This window comes from Cebidichthys violaceus, unplaced genomic scaffold (genome assembly GCF_023349555.1).
Source record: "Cebidichthys violaceus isolate CVI_PGR_0920_01 unplaced genomic scaffold, fCebVio1.0.p SCAF_22, whole genome shotgun sequence".
NCBI lineage: Eukaryota > Metazoa > Chordata > Actinopteri > Perciformes > Stichaeidae > Cebidichthys > Cebidichthys violaceus.
Genome location: NW_027176395.1, coordinates 9,017,122 through 9,035,119, shown reverse-complemented (window position 1 = coordinate 9,035,119; position 17,998 = coordinate 9,017,122). Strand labels below are relative to the sequence as shown.

At 41.5% G+C, this 17,998-nt stretch overlaps 1 protein-coding gene across 2 annotated transcripts in view; it reads right to left on the bottom strand.

Annotated features, from left to right (window-relative positions):
- rragd (ras-related GTP binding D) overlaps positions 1 to 17,998 on the bottom strand; it is a 58,946-nt gene that overhangs the window by 13,241 nt on the left and 27,707 nt on the right. For both annotated transcript variants that reach the window (XM_068717777.1, XM_068717778.1), the window contains exon 5: positions 16,878 to 17,020. In XM_068717777.1, the coding sequence (XP_068573878.1) occupies positions 16,878 to 17,020 (143 nt within the window). The remainder of the gene's footprint in view (positions 1 to 16,877; positions 17,021 to 17,998) is intronic.

Below are 17,998 nucleotides of genomic sequence, written 5' to 3'. Positions count from 1 at the left end.
AGTGTTGTTTGACGGCTCGGAGCCACTGTAAATTAAAACATCATCCAAAACAGCATGTGATGAGCTGAATCACTTTGTTCATTCGTCTCCCAGCACAAAGCACTTAAGGACAAACAAAATAAAGAATACAGAGATGCAGAATTTAAATTGACGTGATCACAGAACAGCTTGGAATATTGCATAGTTCCAAAACAAAGGACGTAGGAAAGATCAGAGAGGAGGGATTGTGCTAACTAGTGGATTAAAAAAAAGACTACAAAAAATACGGACTTTGCTTGCAAACGCCATCAAGGTGATTCATCAGCATGCTGAGCAGCAGGTTCAATGGCTCAATGACTTTTAAAGACGTTTTTTTTAACAGGATGTGATGGGTTTTCAGTAGCCACCGTACACTAGAGAGAAGGTGTTTGGGGAAATGGAACACATTTCACAAAATGTCTCAGTAGCTGTGAAGAACTATAACGGTTTCACAGGGAATTATTTTTACACACCAGGCAGCAGCAGTCGTAAAGACAAACAGACAGCACTGGGCTGAACTTCGTCTCATTTCTGTACCTGAGGCATCACTGGCAACAAACACATCACACAGTAGAGACGAGAGAAAAAAAGCATCACTACGCGGCAGATGCAAATTAAATGCAATTATCAAATGAAACAAGCCCATTTGCCTAAGCATGTCCCACACGTGGGATAAAAATAGTGGCTGTGATCCACAGATTATAGACAAAGAAGAGAAACACGCACAGCTAGTGTGAGTTTGGTGAAATCCTCCATTGTTGTCAGAGATATAATTGCATTTCACTGACAAAAGAGGAGGCCAAGGAATATTCTAGTCACTTGAGCTTTCCAAGTGCAAAGCATGCCAGGTTTCTCACAAGAGAGGAGTAAATAAATGAAACGAGGTGGAGAAAGAGTTAATTTACTAAAGCCTCTAATTAAGGACAATAACCCAGCTGTGTTGTCTTGATAATGACGGCGGACTTCTGGACAACAATCTGCTGATTAATGTGAGCAGGTCCAACTAGTACCTACAACACAATTCCAGGACACAGGTGAGCGCCCACGTTATTCAGGGTTACTTGAGCAGAGAGTTCGCTGTGTGTTTACAAAGAGAACACAATCCACAGTAGGGATGGGTCTCATTAAGATTTTATAGATGCTAGTACTCTTAATGATTCTGCTACCGGTTTGGTTCCTTATCGATACTCTTATTGGTTCTTTTTGATTATTTTGTGAGAAAAAAAAAGATAAAAAAATAATCAATATTTCTTTATTATTCTTGGATGTAAACAAATAGTATTTTTTGAGCAGCATTATAAGAAGTTCAAAAAACTTTAAAACACATTCTTAGCTAAACAATTATCTACCAGATTGTTTTTCATTGATTATTCTGTTCTTATGATCAAGCGGCGTATAACATCGCTAACGTTACCTTCAGTGGACGAGGATGGACATTACATTACATTACATTACAGTCATTTAGCAGGCGCTTTTATCCAAAGCGACTTACAATAAGTGCATTCAACATTGGTAATCAAAAGAACTACTAGTCACCAGAAGTCATAAGTACATTTCCTTTTCCAAACAGAGCCAAAGTACAGGGCAGAAACAAGAAAAACAGTTAGTGCTATAAGTAATACGAATACAATAAGTGCAACAAGCTAGTATGAAAACAATAAGCGCTAAGTGGAAGGCTCAGGGTAGCACTTCCTGAAGAGGTGGGTTTTCAGCCTGTGCCGAAAGATGGGCAGCGACTCCGCTGTCCTGACGTCAGTGGGAAGTTCATTCCACCACTGTGGGGCCAGGACAGAAAACAGCCGTGACCGGGTCGATCGGCCGCCAGGACCTCTGAGCGACGGGGCAACCAATCGCCCCGAGGCAGCAGAGCGAAGTGGTCGGGCGGGGGTGTAAGGCTTGACCATGGCCTGGATATAGGAAGGAGCTGTTCCTTTCACTGCCCTGTAGGCTAGCACCAGAGTCTTAAACTGGATGCGAGCTCTTACAGGTAGCCAGTGTAGAGAACGGAGAAAGGATATATGTGTATATACACTGCCTGGCCAAAAAAAAAGTCGCCACCTGGATCATCATGCCTAGTGCCTACTGCACAAGCCTGTGGGGGCAGTGCTATGATCTGGGGTTGCTGCAGTTGGTCAGGTCTAAGTTCAGCAACAGTATGTGCTCAAAGAATGAGGTCAGCTGACTACCTGAATATACTGAATGACCAGGTTATTCCATCAATGGATTTTTTCTTCCCTGATGGCACGGGCATATTCCAAGATGACAATGCCAGGATTCATCGGGCTCAAATTGTGAAAGAGTGATTCAGGGAGCATGAGACATCATTTTCACACATGGATTGGCCACCACAGAGTCCAGACCTTAACCCCATTGAGAATCTTTGGGATGTGCTGGAGAAGGCTTTGCGCAGCGGTCAGACTCTACCATCATCAATACAAGATCTTGGTGAGAAATTAATGCAACACTGGATGGAAATAAATCTTGTGACATTGCAGAAGCTTATCGAAACAATGCCACAGCGAATGCGCGCTGTAATCAAAGCTAAAGGCGGTCCAATGAAATATTAGAATGTGTGACCTTTTTTTTTTGGTGGCGACTTTTTTTTTGGCCAGGCAGTGTATATATGGCACTAAATAGCACAAGAAATGTTCTTTGCCTGAGGAGATTTTCTCAATCTGGACCTTTTGGAATGTCAATTGAATACCCCTGTTGTATGCATTCGCTAAGTGTTGTGATAAATTGCTGGTGTTACCTCCTTTTACTTTTGAGGGTTTTATTGCATTTGAGACGACAGTTCTCAGATCTCCTGGAGTAAAATGTAGTCACACTTTGGATCTTTCTCTTCTATCTGCCATGATGTGTGTCTCACGCGGTCCGGACCCGGAGTAAAAGTCAGAGCAGAACCATTAACTCCGGACCTTATCAATAACATTAGTTTTACTAATTTAGAACGGGCGGGGCATCCTTAATCCACAGACATCTGGCCTCCACCTTCATCCACGGCAAAAATGTAGAGGGAGTCCTGTTTGTGCCCTGGGCTACACATTCCCCAACACAGCTGTGATGGGTTAAATATTCACTCACTGCAGGCCAAATGTGGCCTAGTTCATTTGAAGCCCCCAGCTGTGACACCTAAGGTGAATCACACACACACACACACACACACACACACAGACACACCCTGTTAAACAAGGAGCAGCCGGCCCAGGGGAGGCATCGTGACCACACGTCATTCCACAGTGACATTGTTACATTGTCTGTGTGTTCCCAAACAACGTCACCAAAAATGTTGTTGGTTTCAAACCCTTTCTGCGGTCGGCTTCTCTCTGTCTACTCATGTGTAGAGACGGCTGTGGCCGAGAAGCTCGATGCACTGAAACACAAGCAAATAGACAAAACAGAACTATTTCAATTAGAATTGGAAATTACAAAAATGAAGATACAAAATATCTCAGTAAACACAGAGAAGGTGGGGCCCGAATTTCCTGCAACAGACATGACAAACATGACAATAGTATCAACCAAGCTCAAGACCATCTGACAAGGGACACGGCAGAGTGGTGTCACTGTGCTTTGAGCTCTGTGAGCGGTGGTGAAGGATCGACAGAGTTTACTTCAGGTCTGACTGACCTTCGCTGGATGCTCTGATATATTATAATAATCTAAATTAAATTCATATAGTGTACAATAGCTAACTTACAGTATTTTTAACCCTCACCCAACCAACTGTGACCAAGCAGCTGTCTAAAGTACATATCTTTACCATCCATCTAAATGACGTGAGCGTGGCATTGGCCTTTGACTGTGACCAGAGTAGTTCTGAGTTTCCCATATAGTGTCCTCACCATTGTGTAGTGTTTTCCAAATGCCTAATGGGATTCTAAAAACCTATATATTGGACTCAAATTATGCCGCAGTGTATGTAAAAAGTTGTGTACCGCTAATGGTCACTCCCTGAGAGTGCAAAGCATGTGACGTCAAAGAGATTACAATATGATTTAATTTGCTGTTGTGGTGTGCTGAGCTCCATCAGCCAGAGGTTGGTGAAAGTGAACCTTCTACAGACAATCCTTTTATTTATTTGATCAAACCGGAGACAGACACCTCTCTCTGGCAATCTATGTATTTAATGTCAGCGTGTGCTCTCCCTGCATTGTTCTCTTTGATGTTGGAAACAAGTGAAAGAAATAATGACTCAGTGGCGTGATCAATCATGCCATGCCGCTTTCAGCGGCAGACAAGACTCATTCTCAAAGATAACACTAACAAGCCAGGGACTGTTGCAGGAAGTTGGGGGAGGAGCTTGACGATTGTTCTGATTCTTGAGCTCTCTAAAGGGCAAAGTAAAGAATGTGTGCAGTGTGGAGTAGTCATTTCTCTTTAAAAAAACCCATTTAATATAGAAATACAGTAGGAACCTTGTAGAGTGATCACGTCAAATTCATCACCATTTTTTCTGTATTTCTCATGCCGATTATTATTTGTTATTTATTATGAATATAAAAAAATTAAATGGATAGCTATTTACTGAATTTTTATTGACAAAATACAGCACATCTGTTATTTTTGTGAGAGTAGAAGACAGAAGGTCGCCTGAGGAACACCCACTTTCTCTGCTGCATGCTGTTGGCTCCTTTTTGGCAGTTTTCACGAGCTTCGACTCGTTTTTCATTGAGAAAATCACTTTCTTTTTTCCTCCATGATTTCAAAGTGCACGCGGCACCAGACGTCGTACATTTTGTTCGCATATTGTGTCATATATGAAACGACCAAATGAACACTGTAAGTGGAGTACTTGATTCAACGGTTCCCCACAACAGTTTGTATGATATCTTACATAAAGTTACATATACCTGTTTTTTTTCTTAGTAAGCCACACGTGTTGATTTCTGCCAGTTACCTGCATTCGGCTTTTTAAAAATAAACGGTCGTCTTCATGGGAAAAAACGTAGTTAGGTTTAGGCAACAAAAAAATGTATTTAGTTTTAGGTAAACATCATGAAATACTTTAGGACGTGACACATAATTAAAGTCAGTGGTGGATCGTCAGGGCCAGCAAAGCCTTCTCTGCTAGCCTAGACAGAATCACAATAGTTATAGCTATTTTATAATTTTATTATTTTTCATAAATACACTACATGTATTCTAAATATTTTTCCCATTAGCTCATTATCTCATTGCATAGCTACTGTCTTCCTCAGTTGCTCTGCTTCCACCGCAGCTTGTTTTAAGTCAAGCTTTTATCCAATCAGATTTCACTCCTATGCTGTCTCAAAGTAAAAAAAAAATCTGCCAGAATTACAAGTGAATCCCTTTGCAGTTTAAGTAAATGGGGACGATGTTGTTGATTGTTACAGTCTACAACCAATCCGATTTTTAGTTTGACATGTTGGGCGTATTCTTTGACGTACGTCAGCATTAACATGCAGCTTGATTGGTCAGTGGGCTAGCGTGACTGTTGTGAAACTAGCTAGCAGAACTTTGTAGTAGTAAGAGTTAAAGGTTAAATATATGTAAGAAGTTTTTACGTGACATTACATTTTTTGCACCTCACAGTTCGGCACACTTGCGAACTTGGACATCTTCAATTTTGTTTTTATGCGACTATAGCCCAAAGTCCTTTGCTTTAAGTGTTCTTGAAGTTTTTTAATTAATAAATGGAAAGCAAAGTTATATTTGTCTCCTCCCCTTTTCTTTGCTGATCCGAAAAATGATCCGATCCATGACTCAAAAACCGTGATCTGAATGAACCGTGAGGTTTGTAATCCGTTGCACCCCTAGTTAGCGCCGATCAATCCAAGCTCCATTCAGAAAACAAGCATTTTAACAGTTGTTTTTTTGTCATCTAGTGGACCGAACTAACATAGCTTGAATTCAGACAAATCAGCATCATTATGTAGTTATTTCAGCATCCTTTTTATCCATTTATTGCAATCAAATCACAGCTAAATTCATTATTTTGGGTTCATTAAGCTGTGGTGAACCAGCCGATGTGTGGCTTGCTAGAAACAGTGAATACAGCTCAGGGAAATTCACAGAGCGACAGCATTTAGTTTCCCGGGATATGTGGGACTTCTCCAACATGCACAAAGCAGCAACAGTGGTTATTACAGCCATGATTGATGGAACGTCTACACAGAGTTAGCTCTCGCTCCTCTCCAGCGCGTCTAGCGCAAGTGACGCAAATAAACACAATTGAACCCGCGATCAAGCTCCCGCGATTGACACAACTCGAAAATTCACTTTGCGTTTGGTGTGAACACAGCAATAGACAAGCTCATATTACAGAAAGAATGGGGGTCTAGCTAACAATAGCTGTCTCTCTTTTTATTGGTCCAGGTGTGGTGATGACAAAGACTGTAATGTAGCCCTGTGACAGAATGCTGACTCGCACACACAGATTTGATCAATTAATCAAATTACAGCACCACCATCATCAGTTGGTGGTAAGTACATCCGTGCCCAATGGAGAACGTGAACATGGGGGCTCAGCCACTAAAGGAGGGACAGGGATCTACCAATGTATAATGACAAAAATCAATTACAGTACCTCTAATGTCATCTGAAACTAGAGCTCATACTGTCGTCTGTCACCTTCCATTGTGTACTCCTCTTCCTCCCCCACTTTTTGTCCTCTGCCAGGCCCTTCTCTATAGAAAAGACGGATCACTTTATTCCCACATGACAGTCACAAAAAGAAGAGGACGAGGGGGGAGGGAGATCATGTACTTCGTTCTACAGTTCTGGGTTTGCCTCGGTGTGCCAATTTGCTTCTTTTTTTTTAATCATATTATGTGGCATGAACAGAATTAATGAATTGATGTAAAACATTTACATGTGTTGTGATATACAATAACCATATGACACCTGTCCAGCTGGTCCAATTATTATTTGATGTTAACCCCACTGTTCCATTCTCTTAAATCCGACATCAGCCGACGCTCCAGAAATGATACTTGACATCATATTTGTCATAATCCCACAACTTCCACATTCCCCTACGATGCCCCGACTTTCTGATGGCACATCTTCTTCTGTGGTCACAATGTCGCAATGGACAAAGAGAAACTTATTACTGAGGACTTCTTTGACCCACAGCCCCGGCTTATATGAGACATTCCCTGCTGAGACACAAAAGTCTCCAAGGCAGGCCTCCAAATTCTATTCTCATGTAGCCCTGTTTTTGTGCTGCTGATGTGTGCTAGAGGTGTTATGCGACCGTCATCACATGCTGTATGTTTTTGCTTGACTTTGCACCTTGCTGAAAGCTGTTCACAGATTTAGATTAGGACCTAATTATACTCCCAGCTGGAGTGATAATTGAGGTGAGACCATGGAGCTGATTGGAGAGGATCTGCTGGGGGACCAGGAGCGCAGACAGAGTGCTTTGGGCTTTACTTCACATTTTGCTCTGGACTATTATTATATCCAGTATGGCAATCCACGCTGTTCCTGAGACACAGAACTATCGCGCATACTTTACCATGAGGAGGACAATGATTTCAGCCACGTCAACAGCTTAAGATAAATTTGTTAAGACAAATCCGGCGACCACCATCTGGTAGCACCGCCATTGTTGCTTTGGCAAGTTGTAGTGACTGCCAACAGTGTTAACTGGTGACTTTCAGCTTAATTTGTCCGTTGTTGCTTGTTGTAACTAACGTATATAATATTGCTTGGCGTACATAATATAATTTAAATATAATAAGTTGAAATTGATTAAAGACATTGAAGACGACGATGTTTACTTTCGTGTCATTAGATTGTTTTAGTTAGATCAACTGATGTTAGTTTTCATTTTGACGCCGCAGTTGATGCCTTTACACACGGGCGTTTTTTTGTCCAACTCATATTTGTAACTGTTGTTTTTGTCATGAGTACTTTCACAGAGAGCGTGAATATTATGTGGTGAAAAAGCTACCTACCTTTTCGCACGGTGAAAAAAGGCAGTGAAAATGTAATATATGTTACATACTGTATACTGAGTAACCTCAGCACTTTGTGTACATACATCACCTTGAAGTACAAGTTGTGACTTTTCAGTGTTTCTTCAGTTTGTAATGGTTTTTTTTTTAAATATCCGTTACAGTATAATCACTTGGATATAGGTTCATATTTTGTAACTTATTTCATACTGAAGTGTTTGTGCCTACGAGACTATAATCTATCCACACACATCTCACCGAGTTAACTCAGGTGTACAGCTTCAGACAGATGACAGGCTCCTGATGTGAGCTTATAGACCCATCTCAAAGTCATGAAATACCAGCTTTTCTTTTCTATGTTCGCATGTTTTTCAAACATTTTCTGATTCTTTTGTCGACCAAAAGACTTGGTTTTGTTGCTGCAGTTCGTCCATAGATTATCTGATCAGGTCTGGGCTCAGTGTTATCTCTGTAGCTTCCTGTGACAAATGACACTTAAAGTCGTTGCAGTGCATCTCTCCCAAGGCTTTAAGCCATTCATATCTTGTGTCTTTAGAAAGTGACAGCTGTAAATTAATAGAATGGAGAGTGTAGGAGACAAGACGTCAAGGTTTATCAAGTTGAGAAACCTCCCACAGTTCACAAACAGTTCACATCCGTTATTCCAGAATGAAAGCTCTCTCTCACACTGATTCTCATGTGTTGGTTTTGTTATAGTGGAAATTAATGAGAAATCTATTTTGCAGGAATACTGACAGGTCCCATTTTCTGTCTGAGCAGTAACACTCCATCCAGCTCAAACAACAATAACTAGGTTCACTAACAGATGGATGGTGCTTTAACAGTTCCAACTAAACCTGATTCTTGATGTACAGTATTATTATTGCATGCTATAGTGATGGCGAGATCCAATTCATGTGCCTTTTTCTTGCCTATGTGGTGTATCACTGTGCTGGAGTTCTCTCAGAGTGAGGTTGCCTAGTGCCAATTGTGTTAGGTTTTCCTGTGTGTGTGCGCTCCTCTGTTCTTCCCCTGTCGGGTTTGTTGTTGAGGGCCATGTGCTTATGTTTTGTTTTTGTCAGCCTACAGTTTTCATCCCCGAGTTACATTACATTACAGTCATTTAGCAGACGCTTTTATCCAAAGCGACTTACAATAAGTGCATTCAACATTGGTAATCAAAAGAACTACTAGTCACCAGAAGTCATAAGTACATTTCCTTTTCCAAACAAGCATCTAAGAGCATGAAGCAGAGCATAACTCAGAGCCAAAGTACAGTGCAGAAACAAAGAAAAACATTTAGTGCAAAAAAGTAATACGAATACAATAAGTGCAACAAGCTAGTATGAATACAATAAGTGCTAAGTGGAAGGCTCAGGGTAGCACTTCCTGAAGAGGTGGGTTTTCAGCCTGCGCCGAAAGATGGGCTGTCCTGACGTCAGTGGGAAGTTCATTCCACACTGTGGGGCCAGGACAGAAAACAGCCGTGACCGGGTCGATCGGCCACAGGGACCTCTGAGCGACGGGGCAACCAATCGCCCCGAGGCAGCAGAGCGAAGTGGTCGGGCGGGGGTGTAGGGCTTGACCATGGCCTGGAGATAGGAAGGAGCTGTTCCTTTCACTGCCCTGTAGGCTAGCACCAGTCTTAAACTGGATGCAAACTCTTATAGGTAGCCAGTGTCCCTGTCCGGACCGTTTCCAGGTGTGAGTACGGTGGAGTTTCCCTCCCGACACCCGGAGGCTGCATGATCCTGCTTCGGTAGAGTTTCCCTCCCGACTCCGGAGAAGCTTCGGTTCGCTGGACACGGTGCTGTAGTCTTTTGTTTATGTTTTCTGTTTGAACTTTCATTTAAAATAAAGTCCTTGGCTGGATTAAACCTGCTGTGCGAGTGTGCGTTTGGGTCCACCTACTACACCACATAACAAATTGTGTCTTTGGTTTTAGAGTGAAATGGAATTTCAACTGCTCTGTGCTGCTGGGAGAAACGAAGCTCAAGAGTTCTGATCCCTTTGGATAGGGTTACGTTACTGAAGCTCAGTTAAACAGCAACATTTCAAGCTGTAGCGACTGAAAACAGTTTCATTACCGTAGCTGTACCGAATGTAATTCTTTTACATTAAAAGCTTCTATTGAGGTTTTCAAATACAGCTTTAAATGTCCGTCATTTTATTTTATTAAGTGTTTCATTGGATGAGCTAGTCTTTCTTTTATTAAATCAACCTTCTGTAATGAATATAACTAGTCAGTTTCAGTACATGTACATGTTTAGTGCAGACTGAGGACGAAGCGATGTGTGTGTGTGTGTGTGTGTGTGTGTTTGAGAAAGGGAGAGAGAGATGAAGAGCAGGTGAGGTGGACTATTGCATGCAGTGTTTCTGTAAGGTATTAATAACTTACTCAGAACGCTGCTTTGTCCCTTTTTATACCTGAAACCTTGATATTTTCCAATGACCAACAATATGATGAGAAAGTAGGGGTGGGTATCGTTAGGATTTTATAGATACTAGTACTATTAGGATGACTTTGCCTGAGTGGTAGAGCACGGTCGTCCTTCAATCAGAGGATCGGCGGTTCGATCCCTGGCTCCGTCAGTCCATGTTGATGTGTCCTTTGGCAAGACACTTAACCCCAAGTAGCTGTGCCTACGGTGTGTTAATGGGTATGAATGGTAAGATAGAGTCCTGATGGGGAGGTGGCACCTTACATAGTAGCCCCTGTCATCAGTGTATGAATAGGTGTGAATGGGTGAATGATGACATGTAGTGTTAAAGAGCTTTGAGTGGTCGAGAGACTAGAAAAGTCTATACAAGTATTGCATTAACAATTTTACTATTATTGATACTGCTTATCGGTTTGGTTCCTTATTGGTTCTTTTTTATTCTTTTGTGAGAAAAAAAAAGACAATCAATTTTAAAAGACTCAACATTGCTTTATTATTCATATGTAAACAAATAGTATTTCTTGAACGGCAACAGCATAAATGTTTAAATCATTCACTATTGTAGACTATACTATTTCAATGCCAACAACACATGTACATTTGAGTATATTTTTGGTTGATTAGACAATTTTTTTTTTCCCCCCACAAATTTAAATGTCTTTAAATACACATTGACATGAATACAACGAATGGATAAATGGAGGGAGAAGATGTTATCTTTCAGTCAGAAATGCACACATTCAGCGACACACAGGAGCTCTCTCAAGCTGGGCACTGGTTCACTCACAGCGCGAGACTAGCCTGGACCTGTCCCTCCAAGCCTCCTACACACAAAGAGGAGGACCCGCCCCTATCATGAGGCTGCATATTACATGCTGGCTCTGTCAGGTTCCCCGTGATTGACTGAGAGCCTATTCAGTCCCCAGCTGACTAAGACCCAGACACAAGGATGCACGCTGCAATATTATTTGAAAAGAAGATACATTGGGGTTTTTTTATTAAAAAAAGACATTTACTTCACCCACGAATCCTTGTGCAATCATTGCAGCTCCTATCCACAACAGCCAACTACTGAGGCCAGTATATTATTATGCCAAGTGTATGGACATTGTTATGAGCGAAAATTTATCGTTTTGTAACTCGACCAAAAAACATGAATCTGTCCATTATTTTAATAGTTCAGTATTGTATGCAAGATAACAGGTATGTTTATGCATGGCAGTGGCACTAATAGGCCATCACAAATTTTTCATTTCCACATTTATGTTTAAAATAAAAACGTCAATTTGAATAGCTTGTATGCATGATTATCATGCAATCGACAGACAATGTTGATATTGGCATTGGTATCAGTTGACGAGGTATGTTTATAAATGGCAGTGGCAAGGCCACCCTATTCGCTGTACCTTGCACATGTTTGAAATTAAAACATGAATATATGAACCTGTGTATTATTTGAATAGCTTAGTATTGAATGCACAATAACAAGGTATGTTTATACATGGCACTAGGCCCAGTTTAATACAAAACACAATTTTATACAATATATATATAGTAGGGGGTCCCTGCTCTATCTCTCTATCAGTTTGGGCGTCCTTGGCCTGAAAAACGTTGAAAACTCCTGCTCTATGCTGGATAGATGTATATCAGCATGTAGGATGTATATTGACAGATAGCAGTAATAGATGATATAAAACCACATGGATTCCTTTTGGCATATGTTAATACAGGTGATTGTGAAAACATCCTTTTATGCTAAAATGAGCATTTGTCACGCCGAATATGAATAGCAGAACAATAGACTGTATATAAGAAGTAGACGTAGTGGTCGTGACATCACCCATTGGTTTGTGGACTGCCGTTTTGAAACCTCAAGTTTGGCATTTTTGCTGTCGCCATCTTAGCTTTTTTGCAATCAGTGAACGGATGTGACCATATTTGGAATGCGAATGAGTGACGTAGAGACGCCGTATACGTCTCTGATAGGGTAGCAACCTGTCAATAACAAGTGAGCCCTAAAGCATACCCTGCTTTATGATCTATTTGACTTTAAATGGACCATAATTTACTAAATGACCATCATGCTGTATTGAAGAAGACTTCAAACTAGTGATTGAGAACATAAACTCATGTTTACAATGTTTACTGAGGTAATAAATCAAGTGAGAAGTAGGGTCATTTTCTCATATACTTCTATACAACCAGAGGAGTCGCCCCCTGCTGGTCACTAGAGAGATTGCCACCTGAAGAGAACACTGGCTGACCATAGCTGCTGTTTCTGCCTCTCACACATAGCTGCTGCCAGCATTAACATTAGCAAGCCTGATAAATGCAAGCAGAAAAACAACATTGTACATTACAGATTTATTCCTCCTCACTGGCAGCAAACAAATCACATGGGCCTGCCGATAACTGTGCTATATTCAGAGCTACACAAGATATTCAGGGCTGACAAACGGCAGCGTTATCGAGACAAGCAGCAGGAGCTCCGGCTATGTACTGACACTCCCCATCAGACACACTCACCAGAGAGCCTAATGTAGCGGAGCTGCTAGCTCACACATGTACACACACTGACTGTCAAAGCTCCACCAGACTCCCTGTCTGTCCAGCAGAGAAAAGTAGAGTCTGACAGAAGCCTCCCGCAGCTGGTCGGCTCTGACTTCCAGCTCCACGTTGCTGTGCACATGAGAGTTTGTCCTCTGGGCTTTCTGCCAAAGAGGCTGTATTTGAACCCAAACCGTGATGTTTTCCTAAACCTAACAAAGTTTGTTGCCTACTCTCTTCTCTGTTGAATTCTTCACTGTCCCAGTGAAAAGGAATATTTGAGTGGTGTACAGTTATGAGAGGGATTTCAATCAAATCCTTTCTATTTTGATTGGACCGCTAAAAAGTGGCCGGGCTTAGAATGTAGCGAGATACGGAGCTACAGCAGACTGTGGCTCCACACCAGTGGCGGACCGTGCAATTTATACCTGGGCCTTCTGTGCTGTCCTACTAGACTTGAGCCATGTCCTAATAAGCTCATTATGACGCCACAGCTATGGTTATTGGTTTCTAGGAGTGTAATAATAAACATATTCATATTAAACTGTTCGGTACAAGGCTTAAGAATCGAACAATACGTTTGAAAATACTAGTGCATTTGGAAAATGCAGAAGCTTAAATTGTGGTAAATATAATGTTTTCGGTGGACTGCGCTCACGTAACAGACAACAGGCTTTGTGACCTCTGAACCCGGAACAATAACAAAAAATAGCTGAGGCTGTGGCACCGCTCGTGTCTTCAGGGGGGCTAAGCTAACTAGCTTAGCAGGGAAACAACATCTCAAACGGATTCAATTGTCCGGACAATAACCCCGCGCATGATGGGATGCTTCGTAATTAACGGACAATGCATATAGTCCAAATCAATGTAATTAACACAATGACAAGAAAAACTCACAAGAACCAGTCACATATATTTATATGACAACAAAACAACAAATCAATCCAGCAACACTTCGGCGCTAGAGCACGAGCCATTCATATTATTCATAAAAACGACACGATAGACAAATAAACACTGTAGAAACGCTACTGCAGATGTAAAGACTCAAAATCAGTTAACTTACCACAGCTGCTTTTCACTTAAAAAGTCCGCTCAGGTCTCTCCAAAAGTTTTCAAAAGCACGTAGCTTGTGCGTGTCCTGTCCTGTAGCTGCCTTGGTTAGCGTAGCATAGCTCCAAACACCAAGAACTCAGTTGCAAATTAAACGCATTCTTAGCCATAAAATGTGTAACGCTTCTCCGCCCGCTGTCAGCCAGAAATACCGTTCATACAAATCCTTTTCCATGTTGGATCAGGGCTGCTGGCTGTGGGCTTGACCGACCCTTTAATACGAAGTCCAGCTTTTCTGGAAATGTCCTTCTCCAGAAATCCATTTAAAAATGCTAAAAATGTCATGTCAATGTCATAACTTCTTACATATGTTTCAACTTGAACTTTTACTAAACACTAAGATCTGCTAGCTACCTTTCTGTTTGACAAAAGTCACGCTGGCCCACTGACCAATCACGGCACACCTTAATGCTGACATACTTAGCAGGTTAGACAGTTCTGGCACGTCAAAGAATACGCCCAACATGTCAAACTAAAGATCTGTTTAGCTGGCCCTGACGGCCCACCACTGCTCCACACACACACACACCTCTCTTGATGTTAAAAGTTGTCGATTGATTAATGGATGAATGACATTACATTACATTACAGTCATTTAGCAGATGCTTTTATCCAAAGCGACTTACAATAAGTGTATTCAACATAGGTATTCAAGAGAACTACTAGTCACCAGAAGTCATAAGTGCATCTCTTTGCTTATACAAGCATCTAAGAGCATGAAACAGAGCAAAAGTACAGTGCAGAAATAAATAAATACAATAAGTACAACAAACTAGTGTGATTATATACTCAGATAAGTGCTGAGTGGAAGGCTCAGGGTAGTACTTCTTGAAGAGGTGAGTTTTCAGCCTGCGCTGAAAGATGGGCAGCGAGTCTGCTGTCCTGACGTCAGTGGGGAGTTCATTGCACCATTGTGGGGCCAGGACAGAAAAAAGCTATGACCGGGTCAATCGGCCGCATGGACCTCTGAGCGACAGGGCAACCAATCGCCCCAAGGCAGCGAAGTGGTCGGGCGGGGGTGTAAGGCTTGACCATGGCTTGGAGATAGGAAGGAGCTGTTCCTTTCACTGCCCTGTAGGCTAGCACCAAAGTCTTAAACTGGATGCAAGCTCTTACAGGGAGCCAGTGTAGAGAACGGAGAAAGGAGATACTGTTCCTCCCCGGGAGGAACAGTATCTCGGTTTGGTACAGGTTGAGCTTGAGGTGGTGTGTCGTCATCCACTTCGAGATGTCAGCCAAGCAAGCAGCGATGCGTGCCTCCACTTGGGTGTCACCGGGGTGGAAATGACAAGACCAGCTGGGTGTCATCGGCATAATAATAGTAAGAGAAGTTATGCGAGTGAATAACAGAACCCAGAGATGTTGTGTAGAGCGAGAAGAGAAGGGGGCCCAGGACTGAGCCTTGTGGAACCCCCATGATTTTATTGTTTGAAATTGGTTGATAGCATAGACTGTATAAGAAGTGGACGCAGTCGTCGTGACGTCACCCGTTGATTTGTGGACTGTCTTTTTGAAGCCTTGAGTTTGGGAATTTGGTCGTCACCATCTTGCTTTTTGAACGGGAGAGACCATATTTGGACTGTGGAGGAGTGACATAGAGACGCTATCACAGTAAGCCCCGCCCTAAAGCATACCCTTCTTTATGGTCTATTTGACTCTAAATGGACCATAATTTACTAAATGAACATCATGCTGTATTGAAGAAGACTTGAAACTAGAGATTGAGACCATAAACTTATGTTTACAATGTTTACTGAGGTAATAAATCAAGTGAGAAGTAGAGTTATTTTCTCATAGACTTCTATACAACCAGAGGAGTAGCCCCCTGATAGACACTAGAGAGAATGCAGGTTTAAGACATTTATTGACTTCACTTTTCAGAACCGGAGGTTGCTGCTTGGTTTGCACTAGCTTACGTAAACACACAGAAAAGATGTATTTTTAAATCACAATGGTAGAAATTGACTTTTTGTAATTTATTTTGGAAATATCATTAAATAGGTGCGCAAAATGACTGTGAATGTGATCTAAAAGGGTTAAAAAGGCATTTTTCATTTCATCTTGATCAAGGGAGGGTTCTAGCTAAATTTGAGAGTTACTCTGTAAGTACAATACGAATCTACACAAATCAGGAGGGCCGAGAGGCAGCAAGCTATGTGAATGGGTACAGACTGACATGCAGATAGAACAAATTGGATATTTATCGATTGAATCATTTGTTTTTCTCCATGGATCCCTCAAATTTGGTCATACAAAATGTGACACGGATACGTACTGAGCGTTGGGGTTAAGCGACAAGGCAATATATACCATTAGAGCACTACTGTCACTGTTACGCTGGTGGCTAGCAGCTAAAGATGCTAGCCACCATCAGCCGTCGTCATGTTGAGAGCCGTGTGGAGGCAATCCCTAAATCATATATTCTTTGAATTTGGAATTCAGCATCTTTCAGGCCTTTCAGGACGCAAAGCTGAACATTTATTTTGAAGATCATAAAACCTTGTTTGTAAATGAAACTTGAGTGGCAGCTGATTCTCCAATATATACACACATGTATTGCATGGCCATTAATAAGTATAGCATCATTTAATAACTGAACTATTAAATAGTATGTGTCGGTCCTAGCAGAATGTCTTTATATGAAAAAAGAAATATAAGCCACATTCAATGTTACTGAAGACCAACAACTTAAAATACTTTCAATCCATGAATTCCATTCTTTTGACATTGAGGAGGCTGACTAACACTATCTCTGATGGAGCTACAGCAATGTTTTCTGTTTTGTGACGGTACAGAACTTGCTCTGGTTTGTAGAGCGTGTCTGTTGGCTTACCCGTAGATGCAGGAGATGTCAATGACCACATCGATCATGTCACAGCACAGCTCGTATGTCTGCATATCCACCGGACTGCTGTCCGTGGCGATGTAAATCTTACTGACCACGTCAAACAGGAAGGCCTTCTCAATGCCCGAGTTCTGAAAACAAGGCAGAGACAAAGAGGAGCATCACAAAGTGCAAGTCCTGCAGGCAGGGAGAGGACTATCCTCTACATCAGACATGTCAAACTCAAGGCCCGCCACGTCATTTTATGTGGCCCGTGAATCCGGCAGCAAAAAAAAAGAAGAAAAGAATATATATATATATTTATAACAACACAGCTAGCCAAAGAGACGAGCAGTCACTTGTCTTTTTCATTAGCTGTTGATGAAAGCATAGACAACATGGATACATCATACATATATCAGTGTTTATAAGAAACTGAAGGCAGACTTGACTGTCAGTGAGGAGCTCTTGGATGTATGCACGGGACGACGACGGGGAGGAACATTAGTGTTGCAGAGAGAGGACAAAAATAGCTTTGAACAAAGTTAATGTAATAATTTGTGTTTGATGATATTTGTCTTTGTTATTTTCTTTAAAAGTTTGATCTTTGATAGAGTAATGTGTGTTTCTTAACCCTAAATTAAAAGGATTTATATTATAATAACAGTACAATCTTTTTACACTTGAATAAACAATAATCAAATGCAGAGACCGTTATTTGACAATATGTTAGGGAGTAGTTACAGTTATACAGTCTTACAGTTACAACCGGCCCTTTGAGGGCGACCATGATGCTGATGTGGCCCAGAGTGAAAATGAGTTTGACACCCCTGCTCTACACAAACCATGCGCTTTGACAATCAGCTTCACTAACCTCACTATTCTTTGATACACACTTTTATAAGTTAGGAAAGGACGAAACTGAAAAAGACAAATACAAACAAAGTGTATTCCAATGAATTTAAATTAACAGATGAGATAAGATGGAATTAAAGAGAGATGAGCCACACAAAGTTTTTGAGACAAACTGTCTGGGATACTTTTGAGAGGAATGGGAGGTTAGAGACCGGTCGATGATTATTAGGACACCCTGGGTCAGGGGTCGGCAACCTTTACTATCCAAAGAGCCA